General features: G+C 40.4%; 2 protein-coding genes across 10 annotated transcripts in view; one reads left to right on the plus strand and one right to left on the minus strand.

Annotated features, from left to right (window-relative positions):
• Positions 1–1,175: 1,175 nt before the first annotated feature.
• slc30a6 (solute carrier family 30 member 6) overlaps positions 1,176–21,340 on the minus strand; it is a 28,700-nt gene continuing 8,535 nt past the window's right edge. Inside the window, exons 7-19 of one of the 9 annotated variants that reach the window (XR_003051290.1) lie at positions 20,969–21,049; positions 20,518–20,553; positions 19,985–20,079; positions 18,862–18,910; positions 15,506–15,625; positions 15,278–15,380; positions 15,123–15,170; positions 14,880–14,948; positions 14,308–14,671; positions 10,682–10,835; positions 5,995–6,240; positions 5,035–5,173; positions 1,176–1,405 (exon numbers count right to left, since the gene is read on the minus strand). Coding sequence is in view for 2 of the 9 variants with exons in the window: in XM_008322416.3 (XP_008320638.1) it covers positions 14,093–14,671; positions 14,880–14,948; positions 15,123–15,170; positions 15,278–15,380; positions 15,506–15,625; positions 18,862–18,910; positions 19,985–20,079; positions 20,518–20,553; positions 20,969–21,049 (1,180 nt within the window). In the remaining 7 variants the exon portion in view is untranslated. Of the gene's footprint in view, positions 1,406–5,034; positions 5,174–5,937; positions 6,241–10,681; positions 10,836–10,864; positions 13,449–13,500; positions 14,672–14,879; positions 14,949–15,122; positions 15,171–15,277; positions 15,381–15,505; positions 15,626–18,861; positions 18,911–19,984; positions 20,080–20,517; positions 20,554–20,968; positions 21,050–21,340 lie in introns of those variants that run through there. The other 8 variants (XR_003051289.1, XR_003051288.1, XR_003051293.1 and 5 more) reach the window with 8 other exon arrangements.
• LOC103387674 (forkhead box protein G1-like) lies at positions 1,282–4,645 on the plus strand. The gene has a single exon (XM_008322424.3). The coding sequence runs from the start codon at positions 1,282–1,284 to the stop codon at positions 2,422–2,424; it is 1,143 nt and encodes a 380-aa protein (XP_008320646.1). The 3' UTR covers positions 2,425–4,645.

The following is a 21,340-nucleotide window of genomic DNA, read 5'->3' on the forward strand; positions in this document are numbered from 1 at the left end:
GAAAAAGAGCATTGTACACACCTGACACTATATTCAATTTTCTAATTCTATCATGGTGCCTGCATGACAGTTCTTGGTCGTGATCACCTGTCATATGGTGAGAAAAACTCAGCAAATGCTCTTTTTTAAAAACAAGATCTAGAACAATGTTTCCCAACCTTTTCTGAGCCACGGTACATTTCATTAGAAAAATCCCACAGCCCACCACCAAACACAAATGTCCAAAAAACAGTATATGCAACAAAATATATTGGTCTGCTTTCAATTTACTTACTCAGTCCTAAAGTGCTTGGGCCTGTGTAGTTGACCGCATCACTGATATACTTGAAGGAAATGAGGAAGGAAACATGAGGATCTCCTTCAAAAGCATTCTGTGCTCAGTGAGAGAGAAATTACTTGTAGCATTCAGACCAGCTGAGTGAAATTTGATTATGTTCCAGGGCACACCTGTGGCTCACTGGTGTACCCTGGCACCGTGGTCCAGAATCACTGCTGAGTTATAACTGCAGAAAAAAGAAAGAACAAATCACAGAACCTAAAGACAAGATTTTAGTCAAATAAAAATGGATTTGTTCGTTATGACTTAAACACAATTTGAAGTTACTATTCAGGAATCATGTCACTTATTTCACAAAGTGCTGCTTTGATCCAATCTTAATATGCCGCAGTGTTTAACAGATGGTTTGGATTGAACGAATTATCAAAAAAAAACACACACATTGAATAGAAAACATATCTTACTGCCGCCGAAGGGAGTCGCTGTTGTACCAGCACAGAGCAATTGTTTTTACTGTGTGACTAGTACGCAGAATGATTTCAAACAATTTTCTACTCAGAAACAAAGACGCCGGCGTACGATTGTACGTGCGCGTGCGCGAGACAGAGACAGAGAGAGAGAGAGAAAGTGAGATTATAGTAGAAAAGATAAAGTCCCTGATTTATGTTTTAGATATTAAAGAGTTTAGAGACCAAAGCAAAACAAAAGATTGAAGATTGTAATAAAATCGAGAGGAAGCTCCTCCTCTAATTACTCTCTCTCTCTCTCTCTCCACCGCTCTCTCTCCATCCCTCCATCTCTCTCTCCCTCTCTCCCTCTCTCTCGGTCTTTATTTGTCTTCAGGATTAGGAGCAGCAGGACCTTCTTACGGACTTCTCTGGACCTTCTACTGATACTATTTTTTTTGTTTTTTTTGTTTGTGTTTTAATCCCTGGTTATTTTTACTGGATTTTCCCCTGGATTTCCGTTTTATTATATATTTTGGGGATTTTTTGGAGGGGGACATGGAGGACGTGAAAACAGAGCACCGGTCGTCCTCCTCCTTCATCTCCACCACCTCCTGCTGCGGCTCGTCCTCCACCTCTTCCTTCAGCATCAACAGCCTCCTGCAAAGACCGGACTCTGTTCCTGCAACGAGATCCAGAAGCTCTTCAGCAGAGTCAGACCCGGACCCGATTGTGAATGGAGCAGAGAGGCAAGAAGACCCTGAGGCAGAGGGCGAGGAGGGAGGCGCAGGAGAGGAGCACAGGAGCCAGAGGAACATCCTCGGTAAAAAGGATGCAGAAAATGATGGAGAAGAGAAAAAGAGCAGCAAAGGGAAATACGAGAAACCTCCTTTCAGCTACAACGCTCTGATCATGATGGCCATCAGACAGAGTCCGGAGAAGAGACTGACCCTGAACGGGATCTATGAGTTCATCATGAGGAACTTTCCCTTCTACCGGGACCAGAAGCAGGGCTGGCAGAACTCCATCCGACACAACCTCAGCCTCAACAAGTGCTTCGTCAAAGTTCCGCGACACTATGACGACCCGGGAAAGGGCAACTACTGGATGCTAGACCCGAGCAGTGACGATGTCTTCATCGGCGGCACCACCGGGAAACTGCGGCGGCGGTCCGCCACCTCCCGGGGGAAACTGGCTCTCAAGCGCGGCCTCCGCTTCTCCCCGTTCACTGGGACCGGTAGCGGAACCAACCCGGTCTACTGGCAGTTGTCTCCCTTCCTTTCCCTGCACCACCATCACCACCATCACCACCACCCGAACTACAACCCCCCCACCTCCACCTCTTGTTCCCCCCTTCTGAACCAGGGCCCGGGCTACAGCTCTCTGCTGCCCGCCGTGGAGCCGCTGACTCCCGGGGAGCTGAGTCGCTCTTTGCCGCTGAACCTGAGCGGGACCTACGGACTCCTATCCGGACAGTCCTCTGCAGGGTACTTTGTCTCAGGGTCACAGACGGTACCAGGAGGAGCAGGGCCAGGACCAGGGCCTCCTGTCCCTTCTGCTCCTGCGGTAGGGTTTAGCTGCACCTCCTCCCCTAGCTCCCTGATACAGGACTCCATACGGAGCGGCTCCTTCTCCTCCACCTTTCCCAGGCTGCTCGGGCCCCAGAGGAGGGTCCTGACTCCGAACACTTATCTCAACTGAGCCCAGAATCCGGCCCTCAGGTCTCAGACCTCAGAACACCTCAGACCTGGAGACCTGAGCTCACCTCTGACTCTGCAGGACCAGGACGCGCTTCAGACCGTGCACGTTAACAGGAATATAATATTAACTGTCAGTGGTAAATATCAAAAGTTCAAAAAAGAGAAAAAGGAAGCCTAAAAGACTTTTAAGGTTAAATGCCATTTAATTCAAAATAGGTTTAAAAGGGAGAACTATTGGTTTTAGGTTGTAAACTGAAAATAAATTGTTGCCAAAGGTAACTTTTTTAAAAAACGCAGCAGAAGAAATGCCGTTAATTTATGTCTGTGTATAAAAACATTTTCACTGTGATTGGAATTTTTGTTATTTATGCATCATATTTATTCTGTGTTTTTACATTTTTTGGAAAAGGTGACCGTATTATTATTATTATTATTATTATTATTATTATTATATCAGATTCAATGTAACCACGACAATCGTAAATGTTAAAATAAAAACATAAATAAATCAGGGGTCATATCTACATTTTAAAAATTACACAAAAAAATAAAATCATATTTTTTAATAAATCAAACAGAAGTTTTCATTATTATTTACCTTGTAGTTCGTGTTATTAAAATGTCGGATCAGATTTTTCCGGTTAAGACAAAGGTAATTTCATTAAACGTTTATTTTAAAATCATTTAATTTTTATTTTTTATCTCGTTTCAAAAAATTAATAGACAACAGGTCTGACCTACTGCAATGTGTGAGTTTAACAAAGGTTCAAAAAATGAAAAAAATAAAAAAAAACTGATGCTAACAAACACAAACACACGGACGAATTACCAAATTTAGAAAAACATGTGTCGGGCGAATAGGCTAATAATATATAAAAATAAATAAATACGGTGATATTTAAGGAAGCTCTAAAGAAAATACACCTATTTGTGGTACGTGATTTCAGCCTAATTTGAGTAATTTTTTAGCAGATTTAGAAACTTTTTTATTTTAAACTCCAAACTCTGTGGCGCGTTTCCGTCTCTGGTCTTTCTGAAGGATTTTATATATAAACATATATTGGAATACGTTTTACATTTTGCATAAACTATATTTTAATAATGATTAAAATGAATATTTTAGCTTTTAAACGCACAAACTACTTTGTATTAGTTAAAACGTTTTTAGGCAGTAAATTGTGAATTAATCAATTCCCACAGACGCTGGATGATTTAAAAACAAATAAATCAATTAAAAAAATAAATGTAATGACATTTGAATATTAATGCAATTGATCAGTTTATGTTGGTTTTTTTATTTCGATATACATTTTTAATTGCTCAATTTTAGTCGGTATTCAAAAATTTACAAAGAAAATTGTAAAGACTTGCTTATCCATTCCATTCTTGTATAATAATAATAATAATAATAATAATAATAATAATACCGTTACAGTGATGTTGTTTGAAACTGGTTTGTGTCTGTTTTTCGCTAAAAACACATTTTAATTAAAAAATAATTAAATTTTTAAAGTTTCTGTCTGGTTCTTTTTATTTATGTTGTTAACACATTTTAGATCAAAATGGAAAATGTATTCAAAGAAAATATTAAAATATTAAATGTTGTGTTTCGCTTGTGTTTTATTTAGGACGTGTGCGTAAAAACAGGTTACACATTCAGACAACAATTAACCCTCAATTCAATTGAAATTAATTTAATTCAATTTTTATATATTCTTTGTGAACTTGCACAGAATTTTGTTCTAGAAGAAATTATCAAATTATTAAAAAAACCAAAAAAGTGATAAACTGCCCTTGTACTATTTATTTATGGTCTGTATTGTCATTGTACCACGGGGACACAACGAAACGGAGCCTAATATGATAATTAATGAATGAAGGAGCCCAGAATGGAGAAAAATAACTCAAGTTGAAAAATAAAAAAAATAGCAACAAACTTTTACTGGGCTGCACCATACAGCCTACACGGCCAGTGGGATCTAGACGTGTAGACCAGTAAAAGTCTGACCTCTCCAAATTGGAAGGTCTGTTTTACAACTCATAGAAAAATTGAGTAAAGTTTTGCTGATGTAAATGTACAGATCAGCAGATGTGGTTTGATGGATCCATGTTATGCTTCTGCTATAGTTTTGAACGCTACAGAAAATACATTTTAAAAAATAAATAAATATAAATATATTTGTGCGTGATGAACTGAGTCAAAAAGCAGCAAGAAAAAAAAACAACTAAAAACCAGCTTCACAAACACTGAGGAAAAAAACAGTTCAGAAATTTAGAAATAAGAGAACCTCAAAATTGTTAAAAGTGCAGACATCCTAATCGAGCCTGATGTGCAGTCATTGTTAGGTTGGATTTGACCAAAACTAACAAGAAAATCTAATTAGATGTATTTATCGTATAGTTTCTATTTACTCACAATTCACATTTTTAGTGTGAAACCTGGGCTATTTAGTTGAACACAATGTTGAGGTTCTCACAGGAATTGAAGAAAGACACACACGTACAGAGATCACCTGCAACAGTCTTGGCCTCTCTTGTTTTCAGTTTTTTTTAGCCACAGTAAAGCAAGTAATAGTTTTAAATTCAACTAATTAGAGTTTTTTCCACATACCTGATGATCTCTCGTGGCACAGTGGAGCCCACGGCCGCAGCACAGTGCTTGGTAGTCACTGCCCTTGATGAGCACTCTGGGACGCGGTTCAGAAGTTTGCCGAGTTCAGATCCAGCTCACAGAATTATCATTCCACCTCCTGGATGAGGACAATGTAAACACATTCAGATCTGCAGAGGAATTTGACAATTTTGTGCATTTGATGTAACTGATGCCTGTATCACTGGCCTGTAATAAATGTACATTTTATTGGAAAAGGTAAAAAAAAAATCCTACAGTGAAACTTTACATTTTCACACCATCCCTCAGACATTATTAATAGTTATATATATCTTTCTTACATCATATGTCTTTCATTATGGTTTAAAATTTAGGTGCACCTCTTGGAGATGTTAAACGTAGTATATTCAAATTTGAAAACATTTTAGGCAAAATGTCTTGCACCATTTTCCAACTACTAACAACTGGAAACAGAGTCCAAATAATTTGATTTTTTAAGGCCCAGTTGTTGTTTTTTTTTTTGTTTTTTTTTCATGTACTGCTCCAAAAATACTATTGTTGAAGCAGAGAAACGAGGGAACAGTTGTGTTCAATGACTGTAGTAACATCTGTCACTGAAGGTCATTGATGCTTAATTTTGTCCATACGGTGTTTGTCAACTGTGTGAAGGAACAACAGGTGCAGGAGCTGAGTTTACTGACAATATTCTGTTTCACGTATATATATATATATATATATGTGTGTGTGTGTGTGCGTGTGTATTTCATGTATACAAACAACTATTTTTTTTTTATTTTATTAAAAAGCAAAAAAGAAACTAACAATTCACTATTGTGAGTGTGGACACGGCCTATTGTTTCTCCCTGTATTTGTGTATCTTTCTGCCTGTGTCTGATTGTTTACCTGGTGTGTTTAGTTGTAAGGGGAATTTTCAGTATCAACGTCTCTGCATCGCCGTACCCAGAAAGGTCTTTTTTTTTGTTTCTCCCCGTCTGTGGGTGTCTCTGCAGCTTTAAGCAGTCGCTCGGCCTGTGTCTGGTTTTGTGTCTCTGTAGTGAATTTAGGTCAAACTCTGCCTCCTCCTCGTCTCTGCTGCTTCGGCAGCTGCGTTTGCCTCACAGTGGGTGTGGCCCTAACAATGATGTCACGCCCGGCATTAACAGGTCAGAGGAGTAGATCAGCAGAGAGGAGCCGGACACTGCAGATCTGGACAGAAATAATCTGGAATCACTTCTCCATCGTGACGTTTATATTCAAACATCCACTGTTTATCTACTGTGATGTGAAAACCAGGTTTAAAAAAAAGCTGTAAAGATGTTTGGATCTGCTTTTCTCAGAACAATTTTACCTCACACAGGCCCAGAAGCTGCTGCTCTGCCGCTGCATTCTAAATTTTTTAAATGAAGAATTACTAAAGACTTTTTTGCATCACAGACAGTTGAAGTCAACAGAAATGCTAATTGGATTACAAACTCAGTCGTTAGATGAAGCAATAGCTAAACAAACCTCCAGGAAGGTCCTGTATCTGAGACTGAAGATTATCAGCTAAGTCTTGCGTTAAGAGGCTAACGATAATTTTTTCCTGGTGTGCGTACTGAGAGACTGTCTGTGGATGACAGACCTCCTCACATGTTCTCTGGGACTCTGGGAAAATCACTATTAATTTAGTCATGACTCTTTTTAAATGTCATTATTTTTACTTTTTAATAAAAAAACAGAAGATTTTTTTTTCATATTTGTTCAACTGTGGACCCTGACTCACAAACTCCAGCACAAACTCATGGTTCAAAATAAAATGTAATATTGTTGTTTTTTTCTTTCTTTCATTGTGTTGACGTAAAATAAATTGCTAAAAACAAATTAGAATTGTTTGAATTAAACTTTTAAAGAGACCATTAAAAGAAAAAGGATAAAGACATTCTAAAATGACAAAATATGAGATTAATATAGAAAAAATAATTTCAGTATCATATAATTAAATAATCACGTAATTTAAACATATAACTCACCCTTAGAAGTTGAATTTTTATCATAGATTTATAGTCAAATTATTTTTTTCTTTCATTTTATTTATTTTTTGTACCCTCAGAAGTGGTGTAAAAATTCCGTATGTAAATATTGTACAGCACCAGACTAAACTGAACCCTACCTGAGCAACACTGACATCACACTGACCATGAAGTCAGTTTTGTTAGTTTTGTGTTAAAACATTTTAAAATATTTTGTAAAATTATACCAATTTCAGAGTGAAAGTCTGATAGAGATACAGTTGGAGGAATTTCTCCTATGATTATTTTGGGCTTTTCCTCGGATCTATCCTAACCCTAATTTTCAACGCCTAATTTTATTAGGCGGTACATCAGAAATGATGCACTAATCCTCAATGTCAATACTGCGGACCAGGTCCCAGTGAAGAGACAGACGGAGAGTGCGTTGAAACTTAAAACGAATATATTTTTCCGTCAGTCACCACCATTTATTTTGTTTGCTTTTTTTTTTTGCCTGACAAACAGTTTTAGTAACGCCACAGATCAGCAACAAACTCCAGGAAACAGAAAAAAAAACTCACAGGGAATGGTGCCCCCTGCAGGTCACATGCACTTCCCGCTACAGTGGCGCCCCCCGGTGCTCGCCCTCTCTCCCGCCTCCTGGCGAAAATCGCGTGCAGACTCAAGAAAAGGCTTTGCATGTCGCTAGTGCGAGGTTGTGACCTTCCTCCTCATCGCAGAGTGGGGGTCGGACAAGTCGCACTGAGCACGCTCAGTAGCGACTTCCAGAGTAATGTACAGGGGCTTTCGTGACATCACTAATGGTATGCTACACGTGGAGTCACTTGTCATTCAAATTTCTCTATTCTGTGAAGTGATCTTTTCTTTTCGGACATTATCATGTCAGTCCGCTGAGTCCGACTCCGCCTTTACACCACCTGAGTGATAGCACCACCCTCCAGTTTATGCCGGACAAAAAGGTTTGACATTTGACCCACTGCAGGGTTTTCTCAGATGATCACAGTCAAATGTCTTAGAAATGTTGGACATTTTTAAGGCATGTGACATTAATACAGCGGTGGTGGGAGGAGTCTAAGGTGGGCGGAGCCTGAGATTAGTGACTTTAACGTTAAGAGTAGGAAACAAGTGAGATCAAAGAGGATTAGATGAAAAAGCAAACTCTTTTCTTTTCTTTTGGTTCAGGTCTAATCCTCAGTTTCCGTCACTCACACTTCCTGTCTCTTCCTGTCTCTTCTTTTGTGTTTGCAGTGAAAAAAGGCTGAAGGTCAGAGGACACAGGTCAAAAACTCAGACGCCCACAAAAGCTGCAGCAGATCGTCACCGTCTACCGACTAAAATCCCAATAATTGAGACAATTTACCTTAGAACGGCAGTAAAGGATTAGTCAAACAGATGATTTTAACAGGGAAGTCTACCACTCCAACACGGAAAAGAACAGCAGGGATATTACATCAGAACGTAGGAGCGTGGAACCACTGCTGCTTCTTAGAATAGGTTTGGAAGGACAGGCTGGGCAGTAGGCCTGTCCATCCCAGGGTCACATGTGGAGGCAAACAGCCATTCACAGTGAGAAAAAAACCTCAAACTAAAAACCTTAAACTCCTCAGTACAAACTGACTGTACATGCAGAAAAAAAAAGCACATGCAGTGAATATCAAATCTGCATAGAGACAAGCCACTAATTAGTCTGCAGAAAAGAAATTGCAATTCTGGGGCAGGCAAGATGGAGTGGAAGGGAATCAGTGATGGGGTAGAGTGAAGGAAGGTAGTTCTGTATGAACTATAAAGAACTGAGAATGTTAAAGAGAGTTGGGAAGGAATGTTAAGACTAAGGACAGCGGTTGTCAAACTTTCTATACTCTGTACCACCTGAGAAAACATGGAGCTCTCTGAGTACCACCATGATGACCAACATTAGAATATAGCAGCGTAGGCCTTCTCTATTAGCTTAATTATTTAATTGAAAAAGTAAACATGAATGAATTTTCCCCGCATACCACTAGAGAACGCTCGTGTACCACTGGTGGCACACGTACCACAGTTTGAGAACCACTGCCCTAACTGTATGTCCAAGGGTGGATTTTAAAATAATAATGTAATTAAATATTTATATGTATTATATTTAGGCTGTTGTATATGATATAAGGGTTATGTTTAGGTTTAAAATAAATACATAAAATGAGTTATTTATAAAGCTGAACCGTTGTATTTTGTTCATCCTTAATAAATACAATATGAGAAAAGTTTAAAAAACACTTGAAGTTGTTGATATTTGAGCAACACAACGACACGAGAACACCATGCTACACTGGTTAAACAATATTATTACTATGGACTTAATTTTTTTGTCAGTGATCAATGACTTTAAACCACATACACACATTTAAACCAGCGTGTGTCATGTGTTTGATGGTGTGTGATGTAATTGGAGTAAGGAGTGTTAAAGTCAGCAAAGGGGAGTGGGGCTGGGGAAAGTGGGCGGAGCCAGCAGCTACCTTGACCTTTCCTCGGAGGTCATGTGTTGAGGTTAAGTAAACAGGTCGCTGGTCTCTGACAGTCAAATCCTAGTCACCGTGTTGCTGCAGAATCTTCAGAGAATTCTGTTTTTCTTAAGAAGCTGGGACGAAGTCTGACCCCTGACCTCTGACCCAGCCGCCACACTGAGCAACAACTGTGAACGACATTTTCATCTGTGAAACCATGTTTGCTACACAGACAAAACCCAAACAAGCTCTCACCAATGTGGTCCCACTGTGATGACATCACTCGTGACATCACTAACACTATCCCGTCTATTTGGACTGCAACTCTACGTCTCTACACATCTTAATTATGTCTTTATGTTCAGCCTAGACCTGGAACTGCTGTCTTTGTTCAACTTTTCAGTTTGTTCTGAGCTTCACGCTGCCTTAGCTCTGCCCTTTGACCTCAGCCAGCTCTTCCTCCACTGTTTTGCAAGTATTTCCCCCTCTCTTCCTCTGATAATTGTTTGAGCAACAAAAGGAATATAACCCAGCTTTTCAGGAAACTTCTTAAAGGAAAAGGCAACTAACTTGAAGCCTGAGTGGTGACGGAAACAAATTCCCACAAAAGAGTAAAAATTATGACCTGTTCTATAATGTGCCAACCTCTGAGCTGCACCGAGAAACAGTGTAAGTAAAATAAAAACACCAACAAAGGAAGATAAATACAGAGGAAACAGGTAGAGGGCAAATTTAAAAACTGCTCCTTTGAGACACAGATTCTGCTGAACGCTGCCTAAACCACTCCACACAGGAATCTGGGATTTTCCATCACAGCAAATACAATTAAACACAACCGTTAATTCACTGCTGCCTCCATTTTAAATTTTTATTTATTTTGTGACTTCCTTGTTTGAAAAACTCTTTGTTATGGTTTACCTAAATGGCACAAACTGACCACAAGAGGCAGCAGACAAGCAGAACATGTGAATCTGTCAGCTAAAAATGCTAATATTTTTTAGCTATTTTGGGTAAACCATTGTTGAGGCTAAAAATGTTTCCTTATCTGTGTCAACTGTGTGTGTGTGTGTGTGTGTATACAGTATATGCACATGTTTTGCCTCTTCCTGTTTCCTCTTATCATTTTCCTCATTTCCATAATAGTGATGACTTCACCTCTGTTTCTGTAGTGATGGTCTGTTAGAAAGTCTGATGAGTCTCCTTCACCGCAGCATTTCCAAACTCCACCACATCCACATGAGGACTCATCCTCCAGGAGAAAGGAATGGTCAGCAATTTGCCGCGAGGCCGTGAAGCGCCGTGTCGTTTCCTTCAGAATTTAGAATCAAAGTAGTTAGTTAGAGGCACAGCGTTTACACAGTTGCCTTTGGTTAGTCTTGAAACACAGAATGAGGTTGTCTTAGATCTGCTGCAGTAAAGTAGGGGGATATATAACATATAACTGTACCTGTTGGTAAGATTGAATTCTAATTACAAAGAGGCTGATTTGGTAAAATAATAACAATAATCCTAATGAAAAATTCAAATTGTCATCATCATAACAACAAATTATAATTAATGGTCCATTTGAAAAAGTAATATTGTTTTTTTGTCAAGTGGGAGCAGCAGGAAATTGCATTTGACCGTGACCCGGAGTATCAGCAAGATGACGACAATGCTCTGTTGTCGAGTGAAACGAACAAGATTATTTTTAACACAAACATAATAAAATATCGATTTCCAAAAAAATGACGGACCAAAACATGAGAACACGAGGTCAGTCAACAAGAACAGGAAGCAGGTTTCCAAGTGAACGAGAGGAATCTGAGCGTGTGTTTTCCCTCTGGGAATTTCTGTGGTTTTCCTGATGATCAGAATTTTACTGCGTGTTTTCCATAAACATGTTCAGACATGGAGAAAAAAAAGAAACATGAAGCTTCTGTGGTTTTTAACCAATGTCTGAGGGTTTTCTCCTCCTGGTTTTGATTACAGACAGAGTGGAGATGCAGCAGCGTCGTCTCCAGCTTCACCGTCATCTTCTGGTCAAAGTATACTATTATAATTATTATTATTAACAACAACAACAATAATAATAACATATCAGGTGTCTCCATTTACATTAAAGTCTGTTGTAGAAAAAAAACTAACTGTAGACTGTTGTGGACGAGACTGATAATCTGGACAGCAGTGAGTCCTGGATTATTTCTAAGCACAGCCACAACAGCAGCAGTGAGGAGGAGGGGGAGAAGGATGATAATGAGGGAGGAGATATGAAGGTCTGCAAAGTCAAAGGTTAAAACTCCTCTAATGATGAAACTAAAGAAGCAGCAGATGAGAGAACGCCGTGTTCTCTGCTGCAGGGAATCTGAGAAAGAACCGATCGATGCAGATTCTCCGAGTTCAGGATCAGAATGTGAGGATAGATGGATGAAGGAGGGATGAAAAGACCAGAAGAGGAGAGGGCCAGGTTCAGGTTACATCTTGTTGTTTAACACGGGCCGATAAGTTAGCTGACTCGAGCCGTCAGCGTCCCCTGCTGTTGGAATCAGTTTGAGGTTTAGAGGCTGGATTCCTGCACTGGCTGCACACAACGACCGACTTTCTGAATGGACTTTGGTGTGGGAGAGTTAGAAAAGATGAGTCAGTTAGTGAAGAACAAACATCTGGAAACAATGACAATCAGAGGAGAGGAAGAACACACATAAACAGGTTTTTGTGTTTTGCAGGCATGATACATTTCTGAGCCTCTTTCTCTAACTATTACAAATAGATCTATCTCATTCAGTGAGGACATGCACAATGGCCCCACAATGAGTGAATGTTGATAAATGGATGTAAAAAGTCAGCTGTCGTGAATTAATTTAATTTTTTAAAAATTAATTATTTAAAAAAAAAATGTATTTATCCTTTGTTTTCCCAAAAAAGTCCATTGAGATTGAAACACTTTTGTGATAGAGAGTCGTCACCTAAGGAGCAATAGTAGTACAAGTTAAAATACCTTCAAAAAAAATATAGAGAGAGAAATGAAGAAATCCGTTTTTTACTGATTAAATCTGGATTAAAATACTTCTATTTTTGGCCTCTGATTATTGATCATTCACAGTAGGCCTCTGCCGCCCCCTGTTGGATCCTTCCACAGCAGCATTTTACAGCTGAGTTTGTCTCAATTGAATATCTTTTATAGCATAAAAATATGAAGGAGAGAAAGCTAATACTACAGAAACCATGGTTTGGTTGTCTAGCTATGACCAAATAAACTGACATTTTTTGACAAAAACCAGTAAACAAATAAAACAGCAGTGGACCTTAGACTCCATCTTCCTCTACCTCTTTGGTGTGTGAGAAGAAAGTCACTTTTACTGAGAGGTTGATTCTTCTTAAAACATGTTCCCGTCCAGTTCGAGCCACCTCTTCACTTCCTGTCACCTGCCACTGTGTGTTCTACGGTGTGAATCCGTGTGTTTGGTGCCCAGTGACAGTGACCTACTGACCCCAACTGTCGCACTTCATGAATGTTTCTCTCTCATACAGACACGCAGGCACACAAACACTGAGACACTATCCTTGACTGACCCCGTCGGCTGCTCTGTGTAGTGAAGCAGTTAAAGAGAAAGAGGTGCATTGTGGGTAAAGTGTTTCCTTCTCTTTTTGTGACTGCTTTGGTTGGAGTTGCCTTAGAATCCTTAGAATCAGAGTTTATATTTACTACAGACAAAGTTATTCTGACATTTTCATCTCCACAGACTGTTTAAAAAAAAATTGTGATGTGACGTTGTTGTTGTGATGTTTTGCGACCTATAAATTGACTCTTCATGTTAGTGCTGTAGGCAGTTATTACCTGTTGTTGGTTTGGTCTGGGTATTTGATAAGAATCACATCAAGTCTGAAGTAAAAGCTCAAAGACAATCAGCCACTCAATACTGCCCCTTTTGTCAGGAGTTACCTATTAAATAAAAAAAGAATATGTTTATATGCAAATGTAACAGTAGTTTAGAAAAGTTTCACTATATATTTTTTAATGTTTTGACAGTTGACTGAAAGTATGTCAAAAAAATAATCGTCATATAAAAACAGTCCCAGATTATGAACAAGTCCTTTGATCCCAAATTAAGGAATTAAACCGGAGCCCAGTCAAACAAAAGGTTCATGGACAAGAGTAGGTTCACGAATGGATGATCAAGCTTGAAGCAGGACACATGGTGTCCACTCATGTTTGTCCTGATCTCACGACTAATTTCCAATAAATGTAATAATATACAGACTGAGGCCACGTACTAAAAACACCCTTATACCACACACTCCAAACCAGCAGCGCTGCCCCCTGGTGGTTCTTAAACAACACTTTTGTAACTGGAAGACCATGTCCATCTGAAACCTGTCTGTGGTTTGGTGTTTACCACAGAATTTACTCAGAGTTAGGGTTTAGAAGGAACGCAGTGTCCAGTCCCAACCTCACAGTGGGGCTGTGAGCAGACTCAGAATTTAAAGCACAAATAATAAAAAAAGAGAGAATGCTAAATGAACGGAAAAAAAAAATTAAAACACAGGTAAAGAAACCTAATAAGTTAGGGGTCTGACTTGGGTTTGTTAAGGTTTGTATTGTCTGTGTTGTGTAGACGGAAGATTGTGAGCTCCATACTGCAGTGGTGCCGCCGACCCGCCCAAGCCAGTTCTATAGTTTGCGGATGAAGAAGGCACGCCCACACCTAGTCCATAACCCGCCCCCAGACCACTGCCGGGTCGCACCAGGCCAGGGTTAAGCATTGTGCTGTAGGTGGAGGCAGGATACCCCAGGCCCATACCTGTGTACGGTCTGTGGTGGTTGTGTCCGACAGAGGGAATGATCACGGACTGAAGGTTCCGTCCTGGAGTGTTAAAGGAGAACTCCGGAGGAGGGCTGCTGGGCTTGGACGGCGTGGATGTCAACGGGTCAGGCTCTGCTCCTGATGGCATAGGCAGAAGAGGCGGTGGCGCAAAACCTTCAGACACGCCCATATGAGGGTTAGGGGACGATTGGAGGGACCCAGTGAGGAGCGGACGGGTCCAATCGTCTTTAAAGATCTGAACCGTCAGTGTGGACACGAGGGGCAGCAGGCGGTTTGTGACATGAGCCAGGACCAACTGTTCGTTAGCATCACGACGAATGCGAACATGGGCGGAGCCAGCCTAGAAGACAGGTGAGGTTAAACCAGCAAAGGAGGACACATTGTACTTTTAATACAGGTGAAATAAACTAAGTAAAAACTTTAAATGTGTGTCCATGTTTTCAAGTATAAAAATGAATGTGAATTGAATTTTATCAGACTGTAAATGGTTAGTGCTCCCAGCTGAAACTTTGAAACATCACAGTTCAGATTTCGGACGTCAAACGTACCAGAGACCCAAAGCCGACTGTCCAGAAATGTTCATTGCGGACCTCTAACACTCCTTCCAGAGTCGACACCTGATCCAAAAGACGAAAATGGTGAAAAAAAAAATCAGCCAATCACAGATGTTCATTCAAATTAAAATAATATTCATGGAAAAATATACAGTACATATGACAGAATATTTTTCCATTTTTGGTGATTTTAAAGGGTTTGTATAAATTGTTAGCGAATTAAGCAACAACACTCACCTCTCTGAGCAACTTATCTAGCTGACCAATCACGTGGGAGGGTGTTGTCTGATTTGAGTTCGCAAAAAGAGCATCAATCAGATCAGACTCTTACTCAAGAACAAATAAAAACAAACAAACTGTTTCAGAAAAAGTCACAATAGTTTTTTTTTTACCTGCAGCAAAACTTTGCCGCTGTAAACACTCATGGGATACATAGTGCCAAAAATCATGAGAGCGATGGCGACTGCAGACGCTGTGTCCACACCATTATAATTACTGGAAACACAAAAGAGCAGAGTAAGGGACGTTCAGTGTCCTTAGTCAGTTCTGCAATACTTTATCTATTATCCACAGAGGGTGTTTTCTAGAGTAAATTAAAAAAAATCCCCCCTTTTCCTTACTTCATCTCAATGAGCATGTAGGTGATGCACAGTGACATCGCTCCAGCCACGTTGATTAGAACAAATGGGTTCATCCGAGGAAGGAGGACACTGCTGAGACCTGGAACAATGCCACACACACTGGACACACACACACACACATTAAAAAAGAAATTCACAATTACAGCTGCTTTTTAATGATCAACTCAAGCAGGGTTAGTGTTACCTTTCACAACAGTGAATTCCTGTTCCTTTATCGTGTCTAGCACGGGGCTAATTTTTACTCATCAATAAAAAGTTGTAGTGGATCACAGACAATGAAAACACCAGTGTTTTGCTGGGATTTTTTTGAGAAGCGGCTGCAGGTCCCCTGTCCACAGCGCCACTAAAACTGTGTGCTAACCCCAGGACATTTATTATTTTGGGTTAAACAATGGTAACAGAGAGGCTATAATTTGAGTCTGACTGAATTTTGAAGAAGTGTCGGACCACCTCTTGATGTTCCAAATCAGAAACCCTGAACTAATTCATACAGTACAAGCTGTGATCGGTCACGGCTCTGATCATGTGACTACAGGCTGTGGATGTCAGTGAGAACATGAGTCAGAAAGAGACTGTACAACAACATCATCATCATTAGCACAATGGGGCTTAATGAGCAGTTGATAAAGTAGTGTTTATAAAGGCTATGACAGTGTGTGCTGGACTGTGGTGGTCAGGGGGCTTAAACACATTTCCTTCAAACGTCCTTGTCACGTGATGCAGGTAGTTTGAGTTTTGTTAACGCTTCAGCTCTTTCATCCACTGCTTAATAAATGTAAGATTTATCCCTCTGATAAGGAATTAACATCCAATACAGTCACCTGGCCTGGCAGGATACTTGAACATGGGGCAATGTTCCCATCTATTCCCCAGTAAAGAACTAAATCCAGTTCTGCTTTAATCTCAGTCACTGCAATAATATAATGTGACATTTTTAGACTTTTTGTGTTAATCCACATACACAGACTGATGGGATTACAGCATCACTTGATTGTCTGTTGGCTCCACACTCGTGACCTGGCACCGGGGTTGGCCATGTTTGTTGGGCTTCTTCGAGGTAGTTCAGGGGAGTCACGTGTCCTCAGTGGACATGGCTGAAGCAGATGCCAGTGTCTGCCTTAAATTGGTCTATCTGAGTCTAACCTAGTCTAGGTCATAACCAGGTGCAGAAAGTAACCAGGATTTTTACCACAAGTAGTGTGGCGTTAGTCACAGCAAACAGTAATAAAGAGCACGTGGAAAAGTGCTGTTGAGCTCAGTATTGTCTACAATTATCTGACAAAACCATGCTTGAGAGCCAGAATGAAGGGCAAAAATGTTAAAAAAAACTATGGCGTAGCACCGGCAAATGTAAACAGAGCCGTCTTCATTGTTGGAATAAGGACTTTCTTATGGTCACTATTTTTGGGCCTTGTGACAGACTGGTGAACTGTCCAGGGTGTAGTCCGCCCTCATCTGTTGATAGCTATGATTGGCCGCAGCCCACCCCCACCCTGCCACCTCGCAAACGATTAGAGAAGTATTAGAAAATGGATAGATGGATGTATTTCTTTAAAAAGTTGGATGACTTAAAGGGAATACATTTTTTCTTTTTGAAGAAGAGAGTGAAAGACAAAATGAAGCCAGATATGGTAGAATGTTAGCCTTCTATGCTGCAGGCTCAGGTTTAAATCCCCCTACCACCTTCTGACCTTGTAGCCCTTGTAAAACAAAGAGAGATGCATAAGGACAGCATTCTGTGCACTGACTGTTGTTGTGGCAGGACGTCTAATAAAGGAAAGTCAGTCTCCTAGTGAGAGACCGGGCTAAAAATATGAAGCAAAACCCGAACAAAGATGCTTAGACTCTTTTTTTTTTTGCCCCAATCAATGGTCTTGATAAAAATATCTTCCCTTTACTGCGTATACATACAGGAACACACACAAACATAGTTGTAAGGTCGGTGAGGACAACCGAGCAGCTGACTTTATATAACCCAGACCCAAAAGAGGTTAAACGAGGATAGACTGTAACCCCCCCACCAACACACACACACAAAGGAAACTAGGCTGGGACGTCCTGTTTTCGGCCAATCACAGCTCAGTGCTGCTGCACGGCTCTGCAGGCTGTGGCCCTGAGTAACCTGCTGTCTGAGTGTGTTTGTCTGAGAGTGCGTGTATGTGTGCAAACACTGCAGGCTCTATCCACTTGATCCGCGTTAACTCTCCGAGAGAAGGACGTCCGTGCCAACGGTGTACACGTTCTTCCTTCCACTTGCTTCACAAACACTCATCACATTTAAAGAAACTAATTAGTGATTTGACACTGGTTCTACATCCAGCTCCAGTTACAAATCATCAACTAAACTAGGTCTATTTCTAATGCCTACTCCACCTTTGGTGGATTTTGTGTGAATGCAAAGCTCTGTAATGACGCTAGCATATCAGTTCAACAGTTAAATCGTATTCCTTAGCTACCATTGGGTGAAGCAGTAAATGTAGCTGTTCTCCCCAAGTGTCCCTCAAACAAATGCTTGTCTTTCCATCTGCTTTTCTGCCACTCACTTTAAATGCTTGTCTTTCCATCTGCTTTTCTCCCACTCATGTTGCTAAGGTTGTTGTTTTTTTCTCCATCATTCCTGTAACAGTGGCAGATAGCTGCACACTCTGAGTCTGGATCTGATGTTGATTTATTTTTATTATGCTGTTACTACGTGTGATTTAATGAATATGAAAAATCTATGGCCTGGATTGGTTAGTGCTTCTCCCTTTCAGCAACAGTAGCTGTAACCGACGGTCTTTCTTTACAGAGTTTTGGTTTAAACTTGCACCCTTGTTCTTCGCTCCACCCACACATCTTCAGTTCCACTAAAAAAGACAGCGCATTCCAATGACACTAAGATTGACACATATTTGAGAGGTGTCTTCATTGCTGTTGGACAGTTTACTGACCTTCGGACTGATCATTAAGAAGAAATGGGGAAGTCTACGTGTGTGTGTGTGTGTTCTTTTACTGTACTGCAGAAAACTGATCTCGTAGCTGTTTCTCAGAAACTAAAATCAATAAACCAAATCAGTTTCTGCCGCAGGAACTAGACTGTGACCCTGTGACCTCAGGTAATTACAACATTAATAGTGCACATGAGGAGCAGTTGAACTTATGTGGCATCCGTGTGTGTGTGCACATATACACTGTAGACACCGACTGAATGTTATCAAATGGAAACATGTATGAAAACAGCCGGTGAATCTACACCACCTCTTCATGACAACATTTGACCCAATTACCTTGATTAAACACAAACCTGCTTAGATTAGTGATAAAGTACTTTATGATCGCCTAAATGGCGACTTTACCTGCGACTGAGATCGGCCACATGTTCTTGAAGCCAACTACTGCTCGCAGCTGGAGAAAGAAAGCAGGTACAGAAAGAGGGGAAGTTAGATTTTTGTGCACACAATATTTACAACTTTCTTCCATAACTATCATCTTTGGAAGGTATTGTGACTGCCCCATCCCATCCACAGAATTGGGCTCTTGAAATGACATTAAAAAAAATCTGGTAGCCAACTAAACATTAACCAGTACCCTTATAAAACCTACGTCTGCTTTTGAATTTGTTCATCTTACTCATTCATTTTTCCACTTTTATTTCTCTGTAATTGAAATCCTTTATTTGTACATACTTTGATGACACTAAATGGCCACACGAGGCAGCAGAACAGCAGCTTCAGTGTCCGTGTGAACTTGTTTATGTCATTGTAGATGTAAACCAGCATCGCTTTCCTTTGAGTAAAGTAGCTTAACTCTGTCTTTAGTTAACCACTGTTAACCACTGTATGGACTGCTTACACCTTGACAGTGACACCAAGAGAGCCAGGATGAAATTCATTCACCTCAGAGACAGAGGGTGCGTGCATGCGTGTTTGTTTTTCCGCACAGTGCCTCTGTCTAAACAAACATTTTAGTGTAGTGACTTATTTATGCGTGTGTGTCCTGGCTCACAACATCACCACTGTCTGGAACTTTGTTATGTAACACACTTTATATCTCCCTGAATCCACTGTGTGTGTCTGTCAGTGTGTGTGTGTGTGTGTGAGTTGCATCCTAAAATGTCAGATGTTAAGTGATGTTGAGGCTGCTGTGAACGCATGAGTGCACACGCCCACAGTCGGTGCCTACTGAGTCAGAGAGGAGATGAAAAGAATAAAGGAGAAACGAGAGGAGCAACGGCAAAAGCAACAGCAACAAAGTGTCCGAAAATAGTTCTGTCCTCTGTCCCACAGTTCACTGCATGACCCCTGTGTTACTACTTTGTCAAATAGTCAACATTACAGTAGGAGCAGCCGGTGATGCCATCTTTGTTTTTCACTTCCAGTCTACAGGTTGTGACCTTTGTAGATTATTAAAGCTGCAGAACCTAAACTGACCCCGACTAACGTAGCAGGAGGAGCAGAATGAAACAGAAACGGAGCGTACCTTCAGAGACGTAAGAAAACGGTTTGTTCCTGACCGACAGCAGTGTCAGGAGGTTGAAGAAGAAAGCCACAAAGGTTCCGACCAACAGGCGACCACTGCAAGGAATATAACAGGTCAGAGGAGTACAGCACAACTGCACAGTGTCATGGCTGAAGATATGGGAACCTCCAGCTTTTCTCTTTATGGATTTTTCAATATCACTTGCTAACTATGTCTGCATTTGTTACAAGAGTGATAATATTTGTAATTCTTCTTTAGAAGAAGTGACCAGCAAGCACCTCTAAGTCATGTGCTCACAAAAAAGCACAAACATACCTTGACGTCCTAGTCACTTAATTCTTTTTACAGCAAAAAACATAGAATAAATTGTATTTTTAATTAAAATAGATAAAGACGGTGTGTTCCACAGCCTCAGTCCTCACAGCAGTTTGAAGTATTTGGGTCTAATTCTTTTGTGTGTCCAATAATGTACTTGTGAGTAGCATCACAGTTTTGCCCAATACAGCTATGGAAGTGTGTGTGTTTGTACTCACGTGTGCACCTCAGGCTGCTCCACAAAGCGTTCCACGCTGAAGGTAAAAATAAACAAAACAAACAAATCAACAAAATCAGATGAGTCAATGTACAGTGGTGAGCTGGGGCTGCTGATGTTCAAGGTTCAAGAGTGAGGATTAGAATAAGGGTCAGATTAGGAAATCGATTATATGAATGTTACGTTCTCAGAAAACACAAAACACAACGTGTGTATATGTGTGACTGTTTGTGAATGTGAAAGGCCGAGACACACACACACACACACACACACACACACACACACACACACACACACACATACACACACAGAAATTGATAGACACAAATGGAAGGAGACACAGTGTAAACAGCGAAACAGAAAACAAAAACACACAGTGCGTTTCCTTCCTGCTGCTCCTCACTGTCATTCGTCGCTATCAGTTTCACAGCGCGCGCACATGAAATACACACCTCTCCTTCAGGATGAACAAGGCTCCCAGCTGGACCAGGACAGTGGAGGCAAAAACAGCCACAACCTCCAGTCTCTCAAACCTGGACAAAGAAAGGAAAGGAAAGCGTCAATAACATCGTTGCGTTGAATCCACATTAGGTGGCTAATGTTACGAAAACCAGAGACACGAGATTGTCACTGAATATATGACACATGTACTTGTAAGCATCGTATTTTTGCATCAACATCATCACTTCACTTCATCGCGAAGCCTTTTGTACGTAAAACACAGAATTTTTGTTTGGTTTGCAACGCAATTAAGCTTTACATTATATCAAAACTGCATTCAACAACACAACAACATTGTGATGGATATTATTAACACAAAAGGC

Source organism: Cynoglossus semilaevis, chromosome 12, assembly GCF_000523025.1.
Source record: "Cynoglossus semilaevis isolate Cse_v1.0 chromosome 12, Cse_v1.0, whole genome shotgun sequence".
Lineage (NCBI taxonomy): Eukaryota > Metazoa > Chordata > Actinopteri > Pleuronectiformes > Cynoglossidae > Cynoglossus > Cynoglossus semilaevis.

What these genes read in the sequence shown, in the direction of transcription:
- LOC103387674 (XM_008322424.3), top strand. Translation starts at nt 1,282, where the DNA reads ATGGAGGACGTGAAAACAGAGCACCGGTCGTCCTCCTCCTTCATCTCC.